This window comes from Colius striatus, chromosome 8, assembly GCF_028858725.1.
Source record: "Colius striatus isolate bColStr4 chromosome 8, bColStr4.1.hap1, whole genome shotgun sequence".
NCBI classification, from domain to species: Eukaryota; Metazoa; Chordata; class Aves; order Coliiformes; family Coliidae; genus Colius; species Colius striatus.
Window position 1 is genome coordinate 13903248 of NC_084766.1, and position 17446 is coordinate 13920693.

Sequence of the window (17446 nt, forward strand, 5' to 3'; positions counted from 1 at the left end):
TGGGCGGGGCCCGTGTCTGTCAGCGGCCGGCGGCGGCGTGGCGCGGTTGCCGGTGAGCGGAGATGCCCGAAGCCACCCGGTTTAGCGCCAGCAGCGGGCCCGAGTCGGATCCCGAGTGCCCTATGGAGAGCGAATCGGCTCTGGAGAGCAGCCGGCGGCGACGCAAGGTACCGAGGGAGGGCTCCGGGGCCTTCCGGGGCCGGGTACGGCCTGGCCACACCGCACGGCGCGGTTCATGTCCGGCGGGTACTGCCTCGAGTCGCGCCTCCCCGGTGCTGTGGGCCGGGGGAGTCTGCGCGGCGCGGCGCGGCGCGGCCATGAGGCGTGCGGGGCCGGCCGGCCGACCACGTGCGCGGCGCCGGGGCCTCCCGGGAGGTCCGTTGGGCTGCGTGACTCGTGGCGCCGGGCCGCGGCCTCCGCCTCGGATCGGGACGGTCCCACTCGTGGTGGTGGCGGCGGAGCAGGCGTGTGGCCGGTCTCGGCGCGCAGCGGCCCGGGGGCCGCTTTCGGGTGCACGGTGGGACGGGGAAAGAGTCCCGAAAATGAAGGCCCGTGTGTCTCGTGGTCGGAAAGGTGCCTCTTGGCCGCCCCCGCGCCTGGCTGGGAGGATCAGCTGCCGCGCACCGGCCCCCTCCTCGGCGATAACTTCAACATAAAACTTTTAGTTTTCCCTCTTCTGCAACGTTTTCGCTGTTTCGTGTCGTACGTTCGGGAGTTTTCATTTACCGCCGTGTTGGTCTGTGCCTTCCCAGAAGGAAAAAAAAGAGAAGAAATCTAAACGCCACGACAAACCTCGGAAGAGAAAGCCTCCCACAGATGACAGTGAGCAGTCGGAGGATGACACTGACTCCCCGAAACTCAAGAAATCAAGGAGTGCAGTTAAAGAAAATGGTCATGCGAGAGAAGAAAGCCCGGAGAACACGAGATTGTCTTCCTTAAACAATAAATCCAGTCACAAAAAACGTCGCAGTAATTCTAGTGAAACGTCGAGTGGTGACGGTGACAGTGAGCAAGAGCAGGTAAAACTAATGTTTGGTTTAGTTACAGTGCTTTTAGCTTTCAACTACTGGCGTTGCAACAACGTTAAATTGAGAAGAGGTTATCTTTTGTTTTCCTCCTAATCAGTGCAAAGACTGGTGTGAGTTTTTAGGGTGTAAATTTACTTGAACTGTCCTTTTTGTCAATTATCTGTAGAAAATTTTAGTTTATGAAAGTTATGAAGTTCTAGGTCAGTGCACCACAGTTTCCTCATTCTACCAGTATGGTACTGTGGTAGCTGTTGGCAGTTGGACAAGCTGCAGTGAGGTGGTGCTTTAAAGTGATTCAGCATTGTCAGATAGAGTTGTAATTGCTACAGATATAATTTGACATCTTTTTGGTATAATGAGTATTTCTCTAGTAAAATAAAGATTATTTGGTGTTAGATAGTGGAAAGGGTAAAGTATTAATATGTTTTTGTGTATCATCATAGTAAATAGTAGTAGTTGATGTCATAAATTGAATGGTCCTTAATGTAATAAGAAGTAATGACCTGAAAGGAGGTTGTAGTGAGGGGGTAGTTGGTCTCTTCTCTCAAGTGATAGGACAAGAGCAAACAGCCTCAAGTTGCTCCAGGGAAGGTTTAGTTTGTACATTAGGAAGAACTTTTTTTCTGAGAGGGTTGTTAGACACTGGCACAGGTCTGCCCAGAGAGGTGCTAGAGTCACCAGCCCTGGAAATATTTAAAAGACACATAGATGAGGTTCTGGGGGACATAGTTTAGTGATAGGCTTGGCAGTGCAGTGTTAATGGTTGGACTTGGTGATCTTAGTCTTTTCCAACTGAACTACTTCTATTAAAATAGCACATTTTGTAGGACTTCTTAAGACTTTCCGTGAGAATGTTTTTGTTTCTGTTTAATTTGGGTTCCTTTAAAATTGCTTGACATGAGCCACCTTTTTTATTTTTTTGAAGGTACACCCTTGTTGTACTCAGGATTTTTTTTTTAAAAAGCCTTTATATCTGTGTGTTCTGCTGTTGCTTGATTTTACTGTTGTTCCAGTCGATGCTTCACAAAGCATGCAGGGTTTCTATGGTTACCAGGGTTAGCATTGTTTCCCCCCGCTTAGCATTTTTAGCACTGTGCTGTTAAAACATATATCACAGAGTCACAGAATATATGAAAGTGATGTTATTATTTCTGGAATCAGTTTCTGTGCTTGTAAATCACTGTGCTGTAGTAAGTGGGAAGTAGGAAACAGGCTAGGTGTCAGGTCTAATTCTTGCATATTACAGCATCATCTGTTAGGGTATTGGTAGTAATTTAAAGTAGGATGTTAAAATTTTACTAAGTTTTCAGAGTTTTCATTTGGGTGGCTTGCATTTACAGCATTATTCCATTAGATATGAAACAGACTTAAATTACAGATCACTTTTGTATAACTTTGAAATATCATGGTAAGTAAACCAAAAAAGGTCCTTTAGCTGCATCTGTGGTAGTCACTGAAAATTTGACCCTTGGCTATGACACCAGTGCCTGTGCCATTACCTTGAATTTTCTGATGATCACATGATAGTCACATGGAATGTTACCTGATTTATTGTTTACTCGACAGGAGATGACTGAAGAACAGAAAGAAGGTGCTTTATCCAATTTTCCTATTTCCAAAGCCACTGTTCAGCTTCTTCAAGGTAAATTTCTTGTCACAAGGTGACAACACAAAGTAAATAATCTCTGCCATGTGTTTTTTTATACTCAACATATTCAGTCGATGAGCTTTGAGATGTGCTCTGCTTGTGCATATACAAACACAGGCGCTATACAGAAGGCATATTGATTGTCTGCTGGAAATACATCTTTGAACATAGACTTTTCTGTTTGCAGTATTACCCAGTTCAGCCTTTACAGTAGATTTTTAAATGATATAAGCTAGAAAAAAAATCTGTTCAAGAATTTTTCGATTCAAAGTTATTTCAGTGTGAGTGAAGGAAAACCAGTTATATTTACTATCTTTGACATCAGTTTGTCCATGGCTTAGTATGAATTAAGAGAAGAAGATAAGCGGTTTTGACCTATGTTTTATCTGAAAGGATGAGATTTTCATAGATAGGCGAGCAGTATTGCAGAAACAAAGCCACAGTACTCAAAGGCTTTCCTTAAAGGCCAGTAACTTCATCTATCCCAGCTACTGCTACATCTGGTGGTATGAAGTGGGAAGATCAAATGGACTGTCCCAGGGCACTCTTTACAGATGACCTCTGTGACTAAGTCAGTCAGTGGAGGTGATAATGTGGTTATGACTTTAGAGTTGATGGAAGTTCTGCTTGGTATAACTTCCTCTGAAGAGTATGCAGAAACACTTGTAAAATGATGGTACTAAGGAAGTTCTGTTGAAATTGTCCCAGCTCGAGGAGTGACGTACCTGTTCCCTGTGCAAGTGAAGACCTTCGACCCGGTATATTCTGGCAAAGATGTAATTGCTCAAGCACGAACTGGAACAGGGAAGACGTTCTCTTTTGCTATTCCTTTAATTGAAAAGCTTCAAGGAGACTCACAGGAAAGAAAAAGAGGCCGATCACCAAAGGTAACTATGCTTAGCGTGCTAACTTTGTGTGGTCTTGTGTCAGTTATTCACAGTTTTAATCCACTGGGAAAGTTGTTCAAGTTTGTGCAGGGATAAGCCAGCCCAAGTGAAAGATTCTTTGAAAGTGTGTTTGTTGTGCTTTGCCTGTACCCTGTGCTGCCTCATACTCTCTGATCAAGAGTAAACTGCAAAATAGCTCTCTCTACTTGTCAGTTTCCTTTTTCTACCTACAGGGAGACCAAAAGTACTGGTTTCCCAGCTGTTCCTATTTGATTTTGTTCAGTCACCTTACCTATTCAGATCCAGTGGTTGCTGCATCCACGTTTTTTGTCCACATTATTGAGTTGTCCGATTGATAAAAGCTGAATACTTCAACACTTTTGTTTAAACATATAAATAGTGTGGGGTTTTAAAAATAGACCTAGTTTTCACTGGGACCACCACCAGATATTGAAGCTTCTGTTCCAGAAAGTGCAGATTGATTCTGAGCATTCTGCTAGTGAATAGCACGTGTGGCTTTATTCACCAAATTCTTGTGATGCCCTCCGAAACTATGTAGCTCAAAGCTTACCATCCCCATTAGTAGTTGATGCTTTTTGTCAGGTTATTTCACCCTGTCACTCATCTCATAGATTACCTGAAACTCACCGTAAAACTAGTACTAGTTGTTTTGTTTGTCTGCCCATCATGTTGGCTGGCTGGCTGACTGAGAATGCTGACTCTACATTTGGCACAGTGTTGCAGAGAAGGGGAAGCTTTGTTTGATGGAGTTGCCAGTCTTAAAAAAAAGATTTCAGACCTCACTTTACTGTAGTCCACACAGTGTGTTTCCATGTTGAAAGATACAGCAGGATAAGGATTGTAAGGTTCCTTTTGTCAAGCCACTGATGCCATGTTTGAGAACAGTACTGCAATCCCACGTTGAGCTGAATTAGTTAAAACTCTAGCTAGTAGTTTGTCCATCAGCTGCAGTGAAGTATGTATATTGATAGAGAGGATGGTTCCTTGATTGCTTCTGTGGAGGTATGAGCACAAGCTCCAGAACCACGCTGAACACCAGCTTTTTAGACTGAGCATATGTTTCCCTGAGTCACAGGGAAACCGAGAGACAGTTGATAGGTCTTTCTTACACTTTCTCACAGGACTGTGAAGCATTACTGAGTGTGCATGAAACTCTTTTATTACACAAATGCTGCAGTCTTGTACTCAAAACAGCACATGTACATCTAGAAAGAAATTTGTAGCTGATCTGTTCAAGAGCTGCAGATAAATAAGACTTAAGTAAATCCTGTCCACCTCATTTAGGAAGTTAATGCCCTCAATGAGTATGTGCCGAAGGAGATTAATGTTATTACAAGAGACTTGGGCAGTGTGTTTCTGTAATCTTTGCTTAAATAACTGTTTAAACTTATTTTTAATGAATTACATAAATGATCAGACCTAAACTAATGGTTACAAGTGTAGTGATTTCTTGGCAGAAGCCACGCTGAGAGAACATCCATTTGTCTTGCTTTGTCTAGGTACTAGTTCTTTGTCCAACGAGAGAGCTGGCAAACCAGGTTGCCAAAGATTTCAAGGACATCACAAGAAAGCTAACAGTGGCTTGTTTTTACGGTGGAACTCCGTATAATGGACAAGGTAAGTGGCACTAATCACTAGTAACTGGAGTGTCAATGAACATGTTTGAGAAATGCAGTTGGGTCCTTTCAAACACATATTTTTAACTCCAGAACTGCAGAGTATTCATTGGGAACTCAGTAGCTCTGAATGTACCTTCTAAGAAATAACTCTAGCTCTCAATTATACTCTTGGTGCTCCTTGTCTGCTCACGTACTTCAAAGTGAAAGAGATTATACTGTGTGTATACAGAGTATTTGGGTTTAGGTTCTTGTAAACGTTCCTATTTTCTTAAAAAATGTTTAGTCTTAAGAGATGTGAGTGGGAATGAGTCTTCTTGTGTGATATGGGGTACCTAGAAGATTGATAAAGAGAAGTATTTATTTGTTGTGACAGCATAATATTCCATCTTCGTGGTTGTAAGCAAGGCAAATGAGAGCAGGAATAAGAATAAGCTCTTCCATTGTAATATATTTTGAGATAATAGGGACTGATTTCTCTCTTTTCCTGCAGAGCTTTAGGAAGGAAGTGATTTCAGTAATTTGAATGATCAAATAAATGAAGTGGGGAGGGTTTTATATTTTCAGTTGAGGTACATAATTTGGGAAGAGATAACTATTTCCAAAGTATGGTAAAAGAAGCTCTTTGCTTGCCACTTTAAGCCATGGGGTGAGGGAAATTAATTTTTCCTTCAGGAAGAGCCAACTTTTACCTTACAAGTTTTGGGGATTTCCTTTTTCCCCCAAGTTTTTTCCTCCCGTTCATCATTTGTTCTCATATTTTTAAGGAGGTTACTTGTCAAGGGCTTAGGAAGCTGTATCATTATTACCTGGCTACCATGTGTCTCTTGTGTAGAGGATGCTCCCTAGTTCACTGCTAACTGCCCTTCTGCTCTCTTTTGTTTATCAGTTGACCTCATGAGAAGCGGCATTGACATTTTGGTTGGGACACCTGGTCGAATCAAAGACCACCTTCAGAATGGCAAGCTGGATCTTACCAAAGTGAAACATGTGGTACTTGATGAAGTTGACCAGATGTTGGACATGGGATTTGCTGAGCAAGTGGAAGACATTTTACGAGTTGCCTACAAGAAGGGTAATCTCAATAAACAAGTAGTAGGAAGTATTAGTAATAGTAGATATATTTTTCTGCAAGTTGCAAGGTGGCTTTGTTTAGAAAAGACTGACTACTGTCTATCATAGGAAATGTACTGTGAATGCAGTACATAAGGAGATGTTCCAGAAGCGAGAATCATTCTTAGGACTTTTGCAGAGCTTAAAATCAGCACCTTGAGGTCTTTAAATAACTGTCTTTGACACCTGGCTGTAAGTTATTTTTGGACTTCTTTCAGTTAAAAGGAATTAAAAGCTTTTTACCATTTTCACTGCTGGAAATTGACTGGATTTTTGGTCATAGTAAGTTCTTTTTCTAATCTTGAAAATGTTCAGGCTTTTTAGGGTATTTTTTCTCCAGATGTTGATAATGCATACATTTAAAAAGCAGAATAGTCTTCTTATATACTGTTAAGTTGGTTTCATGTTTTATATAATCCATATAATCACGTTGTACATGACTGTAAGATGAAACATTGTTCTGTGTTTTAAGATTCTGAAGACAATCCCCAGACACTACTGTTTTCTGCAACTTGCCCACATTGGGTGTATGATGTGGCTAAGAAATACATGAAGTCTAAATATGAACAGATAGACCTTATTGGGAAAAGAACTCAAAAGGCTGCTACAACAGTAGAAGTGAGTAATCTGTCTAATGTGGAATGTTTTCAGTCTTTTACCCTTTTCCTTTATGCTACAAATGTCATCCCATCCTCGGGTACATTGTCAGAACTATGTTGAAAGTTGTTTTAAGAGTTATTCTTTTAAGCATAAGGCACATTATAGGTACTCAAACTGTTTTTAGGTTTAGGGTCTGTCTCTTCTCACAGCATCCAGTAACCATATAGACATCTCAAGTAGAGTGAGGATTCATTTATGAGTTAGTTTTGTCAGTTTTCAAAGAAAAGTAGTATCTGAATTAATGCAACTTGGAAGCAAAAGGCACATGTTAACATCATCAATCTGCCTCTTTTAAATCACCGCAGACGTTACAGTCAAATTCTGCTATGCTGTGTACAGGAGTTTTTCTTCAACCATCCTGTGATGTGTCACTTCACTAGGCATTTGTTTGCTGTGCAGAAAGTACCATAACAAGGAATACAATACGTTTACACTCCAAGCCTGAATTACTTGTCTTTACTTGATAAAATGAGAGGAACTTCATGAGATTCAACAAGGACAAGTGCAGAGTCCTGAATCTTGGAAGGAGCAACCCCATGCACCAGTACAGGCTGAGGGTCGAACTGCTGAAGAGCAGCTCTGCAGAGAGAGACCTGGGAGTCCTGATTGATAATAAACTAAACATGAGGCAGCAATGTGTCCTTGTGGCCAAGGAGGCCAATGGTATCCTGGGATGAACAAGAAGAGTGTGGCCAGCAGGTCAAGGGAGGTTCTTCTCCCTCTGTACTCTGCCCTGGTGAGGCCTCAGCTGGAGTCCTGTGTCCAGTTCTGGGCTCCTCAGCTCAAGAGGGACAGGGAAGTGCTGGAGAGAGTCCAGCACAGGGCCACCAAGATGATCAGGGGACTGGAACGTCTTTCATACGAGGAAAGGCTGCAGGAACTGGGGCTGTTTAGTCTGGAGAAGAGGAGACTGAGGGGAGATCTTATTAGCATTTATAAATATCTAAAGGGTGGGTGTCAGGAGGTTGGGACATCCCTTTTTTCTATAGTAGCTAGCAACAGGACAAGGGGTAATGGGATGAAACTGGAACACAAAAAGTGCCACTTAAACATAAGAAAAAACTATTTCACTGTTGAGGTGAGGGAGCCCTGGCACAGGCTGCCCAGAGGGGTTGTGGAGTCTCCTTCCTTGGAGGTCTTCATGACCCACCTGGACATGTTCCTATGTGACCTGATGTAGGTGACCCTGCTTCTGCAGGGGGGTTGGACTTGATGATCTCTAAAGGTCCCTTCCAAGCTCTACCATTCTGTGATTCTATGAAAATAAGACACTGATTTCTGTTTAAGAACTGCTTAGCGGTGGCTTTGACACATCAGTTGGACACATCACATCAGCAGGACTGAATCTTGTGCTTTAAGAAAGCTTTTAACACACTGTATTTGTTTCCCTTTGCCTGACACAAAGCTTTAGTTGATAAAAGCATGACAAAATCTTGCACATCTGACTGTCTTCTAGAGAATCAGTATAACACCCCCTGATTTTTTTTCCTGTTGCTTTAAAAAATGGGTTTGGAGAATCATCTTTTTTCCCTCTTCTGTAGTTATTCACTTAAGAGCCTTCTGGATTTTGCATGTTCCAGGAATACAAATGAGCCTATTTTGCCCATCAGGAAGCTGTGTAACTTTTCAATGTTTCTTGATTTTACAGTTTCGAATGCATTGGAAAAGAATTTTGTTTTTTATGTAAGCTAAATGCTGGCCTTTTTTTTCTGTAGCATTTAGCAATAGAGTGTCACTGGTCTCAGAGAGCTGCAGTTATTGGAGATGTCATTCAGGTCTACAGTGGCAGCCATGGGAGGACCATTGTCTTTTGTGAGACCAAGAAGGAGGCAAATGAACTGGCTCTCAATGCATCAATCAAACAGGTATTTTGTCATATGTATCAAGTAACAAAACCTGTCGGAGGTGTATGAACACTATGTTGATACCACATTTATGCTGAGTAAGTTGTAGAGAGCAGCTTTCAAAGCGGATAAGGCAGGCTTTTGCAGGTGGTCAGGTAGTTTCAAAGCTGCCTTTAAATAAGCCCCAAACCAAGCTGGTTGAAAGTTTATAGCAGTATATATAGTCTTCAGGAGTAGGCTGGAGTAAGAGATAATGAGCTACAAAGGACATTTTTTCTTAAGAGTTCTCGGTGACTTTAAATGAAGCAGCTACAAATTGATTTTTCTGTAGAGAGGACTATTCTGGATTAAAAAAATGGTGGTAGACTTGGAGAACTACTGGAATAATGGGTCATGTTATTGGAATAGCAGATACTGAGCTGTGATGCTAACATTAGTGTTGTTGCAGGGGCAATTAGGTTTAGAGCTGTGATAGAACTGTATTTCTGTTCCATTAAGGTGTTTATTAGCTGTTGTGAAGAGCTTAAAACTTTATACACAGAAAGAATTCAATCTGCCGTCTCTTTTGAATGGCTTCTAGTGTAATCCTGAGGTTTGCAATATGACACTCTCAAACACTGGTGGAAAATAACTCGCTGACATAGTGATGCAGTGTTTAAGTTGTGTAGTGACACTGGCACTGCACACCCAGTTTTGGTGGTGGTATCACAGCAACTACTTTTTCTGCATGTTTCCATTGAGGAGGTGAGTTAAGTTATATCTGGAAAGCAGTGTAGCATTATGTTCCTGTGGAAAGAAGAAGCTTTTTCATCTGCCACAACTGTGCTTGGGAGTGTTTCTCCCACACTCATAGATGACCTCACTATGGAGGAGCCTGTCCCTGGTTGCTGGTGGTGCTAGTGATATCAAATCTTGTGTAGGCAATGCAGAACTCCAGTCTTGGTGGGTAAAAGAAGGAAGTTACTTAGATGTTTCTATTTTAGCATATTAATACTAGCTAACAGAATATGTACCCATTACATTTACCACCTGACTTTTTAATCCAAAGTTGCCTGAAAAAACCCTGAATTCTGTGCTGACCTTAGCATTGTGGTAGTGGTTTGGTTTTTTTTTTTAAATCATTCTGTTTACATGTTTCACAGACAAGCTGTGAAATATGAAATAGAGGAAGGAACAATTTTTGTATGTCTGGGCTTCATATTTCTTATTGCTGTGACACAGAAGGACTTCAACAATGTTTGGTTAAAAACTATCTTTTAAGCTGTAGTTCATTTTGGTTTTTTTAGGGCAACTTATATTGTAAATCCTTTAAGTTGTATTTGGGGAAATACATTTATGAAGGGGAATTAGGAAGCAACACTATTTTGGGAAAGATGACTACAAATCCTAATAAGGCCTGACAAAATTGTCAATGGCTATTCTGAAACAGCTAAGTCTTGTGTAGATGGTGTGGATGGCAAGCTGGGGCACAGTTGTTTTCATAGGTCACAGTAACTACAGGTGGAGGTAAGACACGGTGATTCTGTTTTGCAACCTTTGTTAAAGGTCTTTGAGGTACTGGAATAAGAATTACTGAGTAAATATTGTGAGACCTAAAATACAAACTCTGGTGATTCAGTTCTTTGGTATTTTGCCGTGTGGTATCTGTCAAATACCAAGATAAAACCATAAAATGGCTGTCTTGGATTTTGATACAGTCCTATAATGACACTGTTTTTCAGGATTGCCAATCATTGCATGGTGACATTCCTCAGAAGCAAAGAGAAATCACTCTGAAAGGTTTTAGAAATGGTACATTTAAAGTTCTGGTTGCGACCAACGTAGCTGCCCGTGGTTTAGATATCCCTGAAGTTGACCTGGTTGTACAAAGTTCACCACCAAAGGTAGGAGATGGTTATGTTGAGTGTCTTGTAATTATTTGTAGTCTTGTTTTCAAGTACTATATACTGTCAGATGATGTTATTCACCACACAGAGTTTATCAGCATTGCATTTAAGGGTAAGAAATGTCCTGATATACACAAGTGGTTCCTAAGAGGATTTTTTTCAGAATATGTAAATCCCCAGCATGTTTAAAGGTGGTCTCCTTAAAATGCTGCCTTGTAAGGCTGTTCAGAGCCTCTGCCTTCAGGGTCATGTGTGGTGATTGCAAGTCTGGAAGCCATGAGAATTGAAAGCAAGTGAAATTTTGCAAGAACAGTTCACTAAGTATAGGGGCATATATGAGGAGGAGACCCCCACAGTGAGAACACAAGCTTGAGTTAAGAAGGCTTAAACGAAACAAGATAGCTTTTCAGTGAATTTCTTACTAATATCTTGGTAACTGTGCTCAAGTCGGTGTGCAGGAGGGTGAGTGGGATGGTTCATAGAGGTATACACGTTCAAAATATTTTCTCATACTCTCTGTGGTGATGCCAAAACAAGACTTGCTCATGGTTCTGGCTTTCAAACTGTAACTTTTAGAGGGTTATGGAAAAGCTTATTTGTTTGACTTTGGTGAAACAACGTTTTTAAATTATGTGATGCAGTTACTGTTCAGGCTTAACTGTAATAACTCCTGTGAAGTTGTGTGAATGTAGTGAGTTGATTCAATTACAATAAATTAGATAAGTCATAAGGCTCTGTATTTTGAAGGATGTGGAGTCCTACATCCATCGTTCAGGACGCACAGGTCGAGCTGGACGGACTGGGATCTGTATCTGTTTTTATCAGCGAAAGGAAGAATATCAGTTAAGATTTGTGGAACAAAAAGCGGTAAAGTATAGTTTCCTTCTAATCACCAGCACTCAAATGTGATGTGTTAGGGCAGCATGTCAAATCTTCATGTTTTGCTCAAGAGTTCAATTACAGAACGTGGCTTATTTAAAGCATGCACCCAGGATGCAGTTAGCTTGCAGGGTTTGGGTACGCTGTTGGTTACTGTGGAGCAGGGAGTGCGCTGCACATTCTCTTGCCCACACTTTTTCAGCAAGTTTGTACCTGTGGAAATGAGGATTTCAGATTAGTGTTCATTCTGGTTTATCATCTGACCAGTGACTTGCATGTGAGTAGCTTTACTGAGAACTGTTACTTCCATTTTTGCTCTTCGTGCGCTGCTCCGTATGGTAGTTTCCTCAGCAATTAAATGTTCAGATGGGATGAGATGGTTTTAGTCTTCGCACATAAGACTCAGACTTCCATTTAGAAAGGCTGTGTAACTTGTATTTCATTTTAGTCTGATTTACTTTAGAATTTTACTTTTTTTTTCTCCTGGGATCTGCCAAAATAGTCTCCTATTGAATTCAGTTTAAAAATCACTGTATCATTTAAACTGACCTGGTACATTAAAGGTTACCCATTTCCCTCTATGTGTAACCTTATAATTTTCACTAGCTAAAAGGTGAAAAGAAGAAGAAACATGATAGATTTAAATGCTTGTTTTGTTGGAGTCCAATAGTGTTTCTTTAGAATGGCATTATTTATGATCTGTAACATTATTTGTGCTTTCCTTTTGAATTTCAGGGCATTACTTTCAAGCGCGTTGGTGTTCCTACTGCCACAGATATAATAAAAGCTTCCAGCAAAGATGCCATCAGGTGTGTTTGGTGACTCAAGTTCTGTTAAGGGGCTGTTGGGATTGCTCTTTGCTGTCTCTGTGACCTCTCTGAGCTGATGACTATTAAAGTCTTGCATCTTGAACTGCTGTTTTTCTTCTGTTCCAGAGCCTAGTAAATACTAATATAGTAATGTGGGGTTGTTTTTGTTTGCTTTTCTTTTTGCTTTGATTAATTAGGTGCCTGGATTCTGTTTCTCAAACTGCTATTGAGTATTTCAAAGAATCTGCCCAGTTCCTAATACGAGAAAAGGGACCGGTAATTGCTCTGGCAGCAGCTCTAGCCCACATTTCAGGCGCTACTTCCATCGAACAGCGCTCCTTGCTGAACTCGGATGCGGTAAGGGTGTATGGCTTCATCTTTGTCTTGAATCTGGAGAAAAACGCAACACACTTCTGTGTTATTTCAGTAAAGAATTATATGATTTTGTTTATGGGAACTGTACTTAAGCCACTAGGAACCACCGAGTTACTTAAAAGCAAGAATGTAGGGGCTATAAATAAACTTGCTGTCCCATAACAGTATCCACTTGAAAGCTTCACTTAGAAACTGTAAATTAGCAGGTTTTCTTGTTCTGATAGATGTGCTGAAGCTTCTTCTCCTGCCTAAATGGATTATGCCCAATTTCTTACTCTTTAGGGGTTTGTTACAATGATATTACGCTGCTCTGAAGAAATAAACAATATGAGCTACGCTTGGCGAAGACTGCGTGAACTGTTGGGTGATGATGTTGATAGGAAGGTGAACAGAATGTGCTTCCTCAAGGGAAAAATGGTAAGATTTTGTTTGTACCTGCTGCTGAGCTCTTCTGGTTTTAGCCTTCTTTCAGCAATTATCAGGGGAGGTATTTGGTCTTTTTTTTTCCCCTCTATAGCAGATGCTGTTGATATGAGCATGACCCTCCAAGGAGGACGGGCCTCAATCTGTTCTGTTAGGGCTTGGGCATCTCAGGGGCTTCACTGAAATGCTAATGGAGGATATGACATAAGGATATGTAGGGATAGCCAAAGTGGTAAAAGCTATTAACTGCACTTACTATGCCTTGATGACAAATATAGAACAGTCAGTTAAAGTGCACATCCATCATGTTTCTGAAACTTAAAGATAAGAAAGGTACTTTTTGGGTTGCATCCTTAACAGCGTTGCAACAACGGTAGCAAAGCTCACTGAGACAGGTACTTTGAACAAAAGTGGTTCTCCTCACTCTTCTCTCAGTTTGTATGTGTTTTCATGAATATGAAAATGTGTCATCTAATAGTCTGTCCAGGATTTTTTGTGGTGACATAGGGGACAAGGAATGCTTATGTTCTGCTTTTGTGGGTTGTTGGGCATTATTGCTGATTTGCTCCATCTTAGTGTTTTTCTAGGGGTATTTCTTGTTTCACAACATACCATGATGAATAAAACAGTAGAGAGATGCTGTGATCTTGATGGCTGAATTAATTTATGTGCTGTCAACACTTGCCATTCTCTTCTCCCTTATGATGCATCAAAAAGTGTGTGGCCAGCAGGTCAAGGGAGGTTCTTCTCCCTCTGTACTCTGCCCTGGTGAGGCCTCAGCTGGAGTCCTGTGTCTAGTTCTGGGCTCCTCAGCTCAAGAGGGACAGGGAAGTGCTGGAGAGAGTCCAGCACAGGGCCACCAAGATTATCGGGGGACTGGAGCATCTTTCATATGAGGAAAGGCTGCGGGAACTGGGGCTGTTTAGTCTGGAGAAGAGGAGACTGAGGGGAGACCTTATTAACATTTATAAATATCTAAAAGGTGGGTGTCAGGAGGTTGAGACACCCCATTTTTCTATAGTAGCTAGCAACAGGACAAGGGGTAATGGGATGAAGCTGGAACACAAAAAGTTCCACTTAAATATAAGAAAAGACTATTTCACTGTTGAGGTGAGGGAGCCCTGGCACAGGCTGCCCAGAGGGGTTGTGGAGTCTCCTTCCTTAGAGGTCTTCAAGACCCACCTGGACACGTTCCTATGTGACCTGATCTAGGTGAATCTGCTTCTGCAGGGGTTTGGACTAGATGATCTCTAAAGGTGCCTTCCAACCCCTACCATTCTGTGATTCTATGATTCTGTGATTTTGCTGTTTTATCTTTCTGGTGCTTTCACACACCTATATTGCCTTCCATACTTAATTCCTATCTATGTTGGAGTTTCCATCAAAGACAACATATACCATGTGGTGTTACAGAGAGCAAATCAGTTTGTGTTTCCCTGATTTTATGTTGTTTAAGGTGTTGTGGGATGGGGAGAACAACAGGCAAACTAAACCCCAAAACTGAAGATGACTTGAGAAGACACTTCATAGGCTGGTGCTGAATGAGCTTTTATGTAGAGATTTGTAACAGAAGCATTAAGATTGGTATGACAGCAGGTAGAACAAGGGGTCTTTTGAAAGTATCAGAAGGAGAGAGATGTAAAAATGGCAGGTGGTGATAGCATCTGCAAATGGTCAAAATCACAGCACGTCTATGTGTCCATATGAAGGGTACCCAGACTTGGTGAACAAGAAGGCCTAAAACAAAGGACACCCTATGCTTGAACAACAGCTTAAAGACTTTTTTTAAACAAAATCAGTTCTTGTCTTAGGTGCTGTGTATATTCTCCTCTACATTACGTCTTTGTGTAAAAGTTAACTTGCATGTCTTGCTGTATGTGTCACAGGATTTATTGGCCATGCACTTCTGCTTGTAAACTTTAGGACGCTTCTTTGTGTCTGTGAACTATTTTTGTTATTTCCATCTCTGATTTTTTTTCTTAATGCATATTTGATTTTACATTCATTGGCAAGATTTGTTTTATTGTCCTGGACTCTGTCTGTATTCACAGCATTGTTCTCTGTTTGGTGTGTCAAATGCTACCTATGGATGGTTTTTCTTATGTGAGATTGTCTCAATGAGCAGTCTGGATATAGAGAATTACCAAAGAATAGCATTTTAACATGCAAATTATTTATCATGCTTAATCATTCAAGTAGTTTAACTTCGGATTTTCCATCTGAGCCTAAATATTCAGTTTGCTGAGTGCATACATTTCTTAGTATGGAGTAAAACTTCTGACTTGAAAGGATTAACAAAATGAATAATTCAGAAGCCAATAGACTACAATTTAGGGTTATAAACTTATTGTTAAAAGAGCAAGAAAATGTGAGCTGGAGGTACTGGCTATGCAAAGAAAAGAAAAATCTGTATATATGAGGAAAACTTTAGGGAACTGCAAGTACTGGCGTTTCAAGAAGTCTCTCAATATTCAAAGACTTCAAAGTATCTTAAATACCTATCAAAAACACTTTGGAAAGTAAAACTGTTTGTTCTAGTATGTAGATTTTTAGTTTCTATTATATTTTTGTTAGTTGCAGTCAACTAAAAGACTTGTGTCTGTTAAAATTGTTCTGTCTTTTTAGGGTGTGTGCTTTGATATTCCTGCAGCAGACCAAAAGGACATAGAGGTACGTTCATTGAAATGTTTGGTCATGGCAGACTGTAGAGGAAGCTGGCTGGACTGGGCCAGGCAGAAGACATTATGTAGCCCGTATCCTGCCTTTCCTAGTAGCTAAAGAGATGGCTTTGAAGGGACTGAAGAACAGAACAAGTACACAGTATTCTCTTTTTAAAGTATTCTTCTGTCTCCAAAAATCCATAGCTTGAAACTTGTGCACTGAGAACTGAGTGGTGGTGTGAACAATCTCCCCCTTGTTGCTGCTGCGGGACTAGGCAGTGAATTTCATTACACTATAAAAACATGTTTTTGTGTTCCCTTCCCCTCATTCTTTTCACTCAGAATTCACTCCACAGAAAAGTGAATTCCAGGTTTTGTTTGGCAGATTTAGTATCCCCATGCCAAAATTGCCTAGACTTCAGTCTTTCCTTTAGGTATTTCTCCTTTAGTTCATCTCCACACCCTCATGCCCTAGCATGCATTCTCTCCTAAATCAAAGTTTACTTCTGGATTAGAGGGGAATTGAGAGGAGGGTGTGGATTTCTGATCGATAATAATTATAGTGGTATGCTTAATAAATGATGGGTGGGGAGAGTTCATTGATGAAGCTGCTGTGTAAAGCTTTAAGGCAAGTTTTCACCTCTGTTGTGTAGTATTTGAGGTCTATTCAGACAGCAGTAGCTCTTAACATTCAAAAATTTGAAGTCAGTATTGAGCACTTTTGCTAGAAACTCGAATCCCTTCTGTTAGCTTGTAGTTTTGCCTTTACTGTTGAGCAAATTTAAGAATTATTAAATGCTCTGTATTTGCCTTCCTAGAGTTTAACTTGGTATCTCTGACTTCACTTCAACAGGCAAGATGGGAAGATTCGAAACAATGGCGTTTGTGCGTGGCAACGGAACTGCCCGAGTTAGTGGAATCACAGAGAAGTGGAGGAGGCGGCGACAGAGGAAATGGCCGAAGCTTCTCAAACTTCAGGAATGGGCGGCGTGGGAGCTCTGGTAGAAACAGATTCAGAGGCAGAGGCCAGAAACGAAGTTTCGATAGAGCATTTGATCGTTAATGTCAACAATCCAGAAGGGGAAAAGATGGGACTATGTTATTTTACATGACATTGACAGAGGCCATTCCTGTGTGTTTGCACTTGGAACAATCTGTCACTCAGATTTTATTTTTTTCCTCTCAGTACTGCTTTGATCATAGAAAAGACGCTGTTCACTTTTAAACACAACACCACAACTTATTTACCTTTTTTTCTTGTATTGCTATTTCAAGTGTACAACCTAAGCCTTTACTCCAGCATCTGTCTGTTGCATTCGGAGGTGTCGCCTGGCTCCCTCTATCATACCTAGATCTCAACTGCTCCTCAAACCTGTACATTTTCCAAAAAATTAAAATATCGTTTTCCAAGGTTGTGTGTGAAAGCGCGGGCGCTGGGCAGGGCCGAGGCGTGGGGGTTGCGGATCACCTGCTGGGAGCCTGTTTCCAGCGGCAGAGAAAGCTTTTCGTGCACGTGGCAGCGGGCGCGCAGTTCTGCCGCCCTGGACGCGTGGGGTGCAGCCGCGGCGCGACGGGCCTGTGAAGCGTGGCGGCAGAA

At 41.3% G+C, this 17446-nt stretch overlaps 1 protein-coding gene across 1 annotated transcript; it reads left to right on the plus strand.

Moving 5' to 3' along the window:
* LOC104551912 (nucleolar RNA helicase 2) lies at positions 1 to 17253 on the plus strand. Its single transcript, XM_062000791.1, has 15 exons — positions 1 to 167; positions 753 to 1019; positions 2595 to 2670; positions 3385 to 3563; positions 5084 to 5201; positions 6090 to 6275; positions 6786 to 6931; positions 8689 to 8838; positions 10539 to 10700; positions 11451 to 11570; positions 12318 to 12391; positions 12589 to 12748; positions 13049 to 13183; positions 15815 to 15859; positions 16703 to 17253. Exons 1-15 carry the CDS (start codon positions 63 to 65, stop codon positions 16910 to 16912), a joined length of 2133 nt encoding a protein of 710 aa, XP_061856775.1. The 5' UTR covers positions 1 to 62; the 3' UTR covers positions 16913 to 17253.
* The last annotated feature ends 193 nt before the right edge of the window (positions 17254 to 17446 follow it).